Source organism: Ochlerotatus camptorhynchus, unplaced genomic scaffold (genome assembly GCF_037179485.1).
Source record: "Ochlerotatus camptorhynchus isolate MF236.1 unplaced genomic scaffold, CSIRO-AGI_Acam_v1.1 ptg000317l, whole genome shotgun sequence".
In the NCBI taxonomy this organism is placed as follows: domain Eukaryota; kingdom Metazoa; phylum Arthropoda; class Insecta; order Diptera; family Culicidae; genus Ochlerotatus; species Ochlerotatus camptorhynchus.
Genome location: NW_027040805.1, coordinates 571,147 through 577,146, shown reverse-complemented (window position 1 = coordinate 577,146; position 6,000 = coordinate 571,147). Strand labels below are relative to the sequence as shown.

The following is a 6,000-nucleotide window of genomic DNA, read 5'->3' as shown; positions in this document are numbered from 1 at the left end:
CGGTCGCTGACCCATACAAAAATCCAACATGGCTGGATCATGAATTTGACACATTAGAACACATATAACTACATATTACATTGTAGTCACCTTGTTTAGGCCGGCGCACAATAGACGTTTTCAGGTTGTTTGACAGTTAGCCAGGACTGATAGCACCAAATATATCCAAAAATAGTGATTTTAGTGACTAAAATGAGTAAAAAAGGGACCATTAAGTGACTAAAATGGGTAAAAAAGTGACCATTAAGTGACTTTTAAGACACAAAAAGTGACCAAAAAAGGAGACCCAAGTAGCTTATTGAGCTCCAATTTAAAAATTTATAAGAAGATTTTAAGCATTTTGTCAATATTAGTAGTATTTGTTCTTGTATGATCGGTATCTGTTGTAAACAGACATGAGTGATTGATTTTTATACTAGCCTGCTGCTGGCTACTCTTTCATTTTGTTCAATTTTCAAGATAAATCCTTTTTTCAGTAAACCTGTTCCAATTCATAATTGTTGCCCAAAATGTGTGTTACATTTTAAACATTATGCTATGAAAATTCATTATAATTATCGTTAATAAAAACAATCGCTATTGTATGGTTTTTTGTGTGTTTTATAATACAACAACCTATATAATCCGTCTTCATCTGCAGGAAAACACATCTTAATTTCAGCTGTTCGATGGAACACAACGTACCAAGAAGACTGGCAATTCTACTAGCTTTCATGCGCATCCATATAGTATTTCATTTGAACAAATACCCTCAAGCTTTGAGCGTTGAATGGCCAGACTGTGACCCTCGGTTGGTATTGTATACAAGCACTTATATGTTGTCAGTTTTCTTACAGGCAGGGCTGCACATCAGTCCCATATGAGTTTTTGTCAGCTTTGAGTTCGCAATACTATTCGTTATCTAATGGCATCTCCTAATGCATTACGCCTTTTATTAAATTTGACCGCTTCGTTTAGTGCACTATTGGTATTATTGTAATTGGTCAGAAAAACTGGAGCGATTATCCGGTAAAATCCATTTCCTTTCACAACTCTTCAGTATCTATTTTATGAAAAATATTGATTAAATCAAACGGAAGATTACCAATTACGGAAACACAGCAAAATCTAACATATAGTCAGATGTTCCAAATTAAAACCCTAAAGCTTTCAGCATCCCATAGTGAACCACTTGTTTTAATTAACATTTTTTTCAAAAAAAAATGTAAAATGAATGTCTATTTCTGGGTTGAATTTAATGTGATTCAACCTTATCTTGTGCTTCTGTGCCGAGATTAGATTCTTTGATTAGTATGAATTTCTCCTTGTTTTCCAGTAAAAGTTTGTTATCATCCATCATCAGAACGTAAACAATCCTTCAGCGAACACTGAGTGGTCCACAAAAACGTAATGATGACTTCAACTTTGAATGCAGATTGCATGGAACTAATATATTTGACTAGTTAAAGTATCAGGTTAACGTTCACCTTATTAATAAACAGTTTAAAATCAACAATGAATATTACATGAATCTAGTGACAGCTAATAGAGGATCCAAAATAGGGAAATTAGTACTACTTCTTTCCGAAGTAGTTAGTTATAACAGTTGCTTTCTTCTTGTTGACTATTTCCTCCATGCTGTCAGCTGCTCGTTTTTGCGACGCTTGCTTTTTGCGCACTGACTCGACACCATCAAGCATGGCTTGAGCCAGCTCTATTTCAGCCATATCATTGTTTTTGTATAATTTTCTAAAAATTTAAGTTTGGACACACAATTAAACACACAAAAATCATCGATTCACATCGCTTCGTTATTCAACAATGCTCCATGGAATCATTGATTTTATACATGAAAAAGGTTGAACATAGCTACTTCACCTAAAAAACACATAAAAACTATTAATATGGACTCAAACTAAACAAAAACAGGTCTTTTCGTGTAACTCACTTTTTTTTACATATTTCTGATTCTTCTTTTAACTCAAGTAGGTGTCGCTACCGTACAACAACATCCCCGTATTCTAAAGATATTTTATTTTGGTGCAACAATTAGTTTTTCTCAAAAAAACAAAACAGTTTAGTTATACTTAACCAATTATATTACTATATAAACTCACTTATATTTTTCTCACTGAGAAGATGAATAATCCTTCATTATGTGAAATTAATTTATTAAAATTATTTAATAGCTTTATAAATGTTCTTATTTCTTAGACTTCAGTAATTCACTTCAACGAAACATGGAGTACACGCCAATTTTAGAGGGAAGCCCTCAGAACTTTATAGAAGTACTCATCACTTCAAGAAGTTCCATAGATATTAATGAAGTTCAGAGAAGTTTATTGGGAGAACTTCAAAATTATTTAAGAACCTTGCGTCAGTTTATTTCAACAATATATAGTTTAAAAAAAAATCTCAAAAGTTAAGAGCAATTTGTAGGGTTTATTGAGAATCCTCCAGCATGTGATCTTAACTCAAAGCCTTAAGAGAAGATCATAAGTTTTCAGAAAGTTTTAAAGAACTTCAGGTAAATTTTGAAAATTTTAAAGATTTTCCTCAAATTTCAGAGAAGTCCTAAAAACTAATGAATTTTACAGAATTTTAAAGAAGCTTAAAAGTTTCATAGAAGATCCTAGAACATCAGAGAAAGTTTAAGAATTTCAGACAACTTTATATATTGAGAGAATTTCTCCCAGCTTCTAAAAAAATTAAACAACTTTTAGAATCTGCCAGCATTTCGAAGAAGTCTAAACTTTGGAAATTTTTTATAATTTCAATAATGTTCAAAGCATATAAAAAAGTTCCCTGAATCTCAAAGAATTCCAAAGAACAAAATATTTCAAGACCAAACTAACTAAAGAGTGGGTTATAGTTTTTCATTCAATATCGCAGAACATCAAGGAAGTTTGAGGATCTTGGCAGAATATGTCAGAAGTTCAAAAAGCTCTTTGAGTTTCAGAGAAGTTTATTGATTTTAATGACGAAGGGGTAGGGGGTCTTGAATTATTAAAAAATGCTACGCTAGAAGAATGCTCCTGTAGAAAATGTGAGAATTCAGGAAAAGTTCATAGAACTTTAAATTATTTCCCAGAACTTCAGATAGTTTCCTTGCACATCAATTTTGTTTTTCGGATTGAAGTTCTAGTTCAATTAGTCCAAATACTTAATATAAGAACACCAAGCTTTTCCAAAGCTGCTAAAAATCAAAAGAAGCTCCCAGAATTGTAGAGAATACGAAAAATCTCACAAGAATATCCCAGCATTTTAGAGAAGTTCTCAAAACGTCATAGTACCTTCAAGTACTTCAAAGGATTTTCCAGCATATACCAGGTTCAAAATAATGCACAATATATCTAGCATAAAACAAAATTTACAACACCGGTGTTGTGGTTTTTTTTATAGTTCTAAATAAACCGAAACCAGGATTTAGGACTACGTTGAAGAAGCCCGTAGAAATGATGGAATCGAAAACAACCAAAAATACACTAACGAAAAACCAAAAGCAACATTTCGAACGCTAGGCAATTTCCGGGACACTTGATAATGTGGGACGTTTTGCAGGACATTTGGTAATGCGGGACAGGAATGCGAATCCGGGACGTCTTGTCACTTAAGCGTATTCCTTACGAGGCAAGAAAAAAGTGAGCCGAACACCTCAAGCCGATGCAATGCAAAAGCGCAGTTTTACGACCATTTCCGCCATTTGGAAAGCTACCGAAAAAGTAGTGAAGAAAGTAGGGTGAGAAATGCACAATAAAAAAAACGCACTAGGTGGGGTTATGTTTTATGAAATTTCTCTTGTCGTTGTTTTCACTGCGGAATTTTATTTTATTAACGAATAAAAGAAAGCGGACACCTCATTGTTCGGCGGTATGTCTGGGCGAATTTTTCGCCAGAAAGAGTAAGAATAACATTAATCTCACTCATCTTCATATGCTAGAACTCTTTACTCCTTGTGTGAATCATTCGTATTCATTCACTCCACAGAAAATCCCCATAAGGATCTGTCAACCTGTGCGCCATATTTCGTAGACCCGAATAGAAGTGAACTTCAGTCAACATTTAACCTGTCAAAGCGAAAAAGAATTGACCGATATTCCTAAACAGAGCTGAGTGCTATACATAGGTGCACTGAAATAGATTTTATGGTTTAAAAAACCTTTTTTTTTCAAGAAAAATATTTTGCGTTCTTTATTGCGCGCCTCCTTCGCTTTAAAAAAAGTGACTTTAGTGACTTTTTGACGAAAATAGAGACTTTGAAGTGACCACCTTAAAAAAAGTGACAAAGTCACTAAAAAGTGACCCGCTATCAGCCCTGCAGTTAGCCCATGCATTATCTGTCAAAAAACCCGAAAACGTATCTATTGTGCGCCGGCCTTTAGACAGCTCAACATCATTTGTTTGTAAACAAAGATGCATCCTATATCTACACCCCAAATTATTTCGGTGTACGGCCGGTGTAGCTACACCGCAAAAACGAAAACGACATTATTTTGGGAAAATAGTCTGGCATCCCTGCATCGCAGCGCAGTTAGCATAGTGAGAAGCTTGAGGAAAGGAACACATCGGTGAATCATTATTTTGTGAATTTTATAACTGTAAATCGCTTACAGAAAAAGAAACACGTAGGATTTAGTATCCAGTGGACACATTTTTCATCCAATAATTGATACTATCTACAATCAAAATGCAGGTAAGACATACCATGTGCAGTAGTACAATGATTTCCTTATAAGGAGAAAATGTCTATCAAGGCTAATATTGTTATTCCGCAATAACAGGACCCCAATGAGGATACTGAGTGGAATGATGCCCTGCGAGCAAAGGGTATTCTTCCGCCGAAGCCGAAGGAAAAGGAAATCACCGAGGATGACATTATTGGCATGATAGAGAATACTATCGAACAGAAACAGCACCAAGGCAAAGACCTATCCAAAATGGGATTGGATGAGCTAGACGAGTTGGAAGACTCCGAAGATGAAGCTGTGTTGCTCGACTATCGCAAGAAGAGGATAGCCGAAATGAAAGCTATGTCACAGAAGGCTAAATTTGGTTCCGTAATTGAGATTTCCGGTAAAGATTATGTGGACGAGGTGACAAAAGCTGGATCGGAGATTTATGTGGTTCTGCATTTATACAGCCGGGGTGTTCCTTTCTGTTCGTTGATCAACCAACACTTGAGTCAATTGGCCGTCAGATTCCCTGCAACTAAATTTATCAAAGCTATCGCTACTACTTGTATTCCCAACTATCCGGAGCGCAATTTGCCGACTATTTTTGTTTACTACGAGGGTCAAATGAAAAAGCAGCTTGTTGGGCCAGCAGAACTGGGCGGACTCAACCTGAGTTGCGAGGAACTGGAATTTATGCTAGGACAAGCGAAGGCAATCAACACCAACATTACTGAGGATCCTCGCAAAGCCCGGGCAGTCAAAGATAAAATGTTCGCCGATTTAGCCGACAGCAACGATTGGTAGCGGTAGACTTTATCTTTCGTTTCAATCGATATCCTTGCTAACTAGCGTAACATCTGTAGCCACCAAATCACGTCGAACATGCAATAAACATTTTACACTTTGCGTTATTTATTTGATAGATCGGTGTTTGGTATTGTTTTCTGGTCGCAATCCCCCTCTCCAAACCTTATTAGCTGCGCAACTGATAATTTGGGCAATAGCGATTTAAGAATAACACTAGCCGGCAAAATTTAAATTTTTTATGCACCCTTCAACCAAATGCTTTGAATTTTATAGATTTTGCCTCGCTGAATCCAAGTAACACGTACATTTTTTGAGAAAAACGGGATTAAATTAACAAAAGTACGTATTTTCATGGCAATTAGTTTTACCTGTTCTGCGAAGCTGGATTTCGGTTCCGCCCTTTGAAAGCTAGGCTTGGATTTTATAGAATGGACCTTGCTAAACCCATACGAGAGGGTCGATTTTTTTTTAGCTCGTACAAGTGATGAGGTTTAACCTTCCTAAAGCATTGGGAAAAAATACACAATTACCCTAATGCATT

General features: G+C 35.8%; 1 protein-coding gene across 1 annotated transcript; it reads left to right on the top strand.

Moving 5' to 3' along the window:
- The first annotated feature begins 4,535 nt into the window (after positions 1 to 4,535).
- On the top strand, positions 4,536 to 5,539 carry viaf (viral IAP-associated factor). Its single transcript, XM_065229656.1, has 2 exons — positions 4,536 to 4,672; positions 4,761 to 5,539. Exons 1-2 carry the CDS (start codon positions 4,667 to 4,669, stop codon positions 5,454 to 5,456), a joined length of 702 nt encoding a protein of 233 aa, XP_065085728.1. The 5' UTR covers positions 4,536 to 4,666; the 3' UTR covers positions 5,457 to 5,539.
- The last annotated feature ends 461 nt before the right edge of the window (positions 5,540 to 6,000 follow it).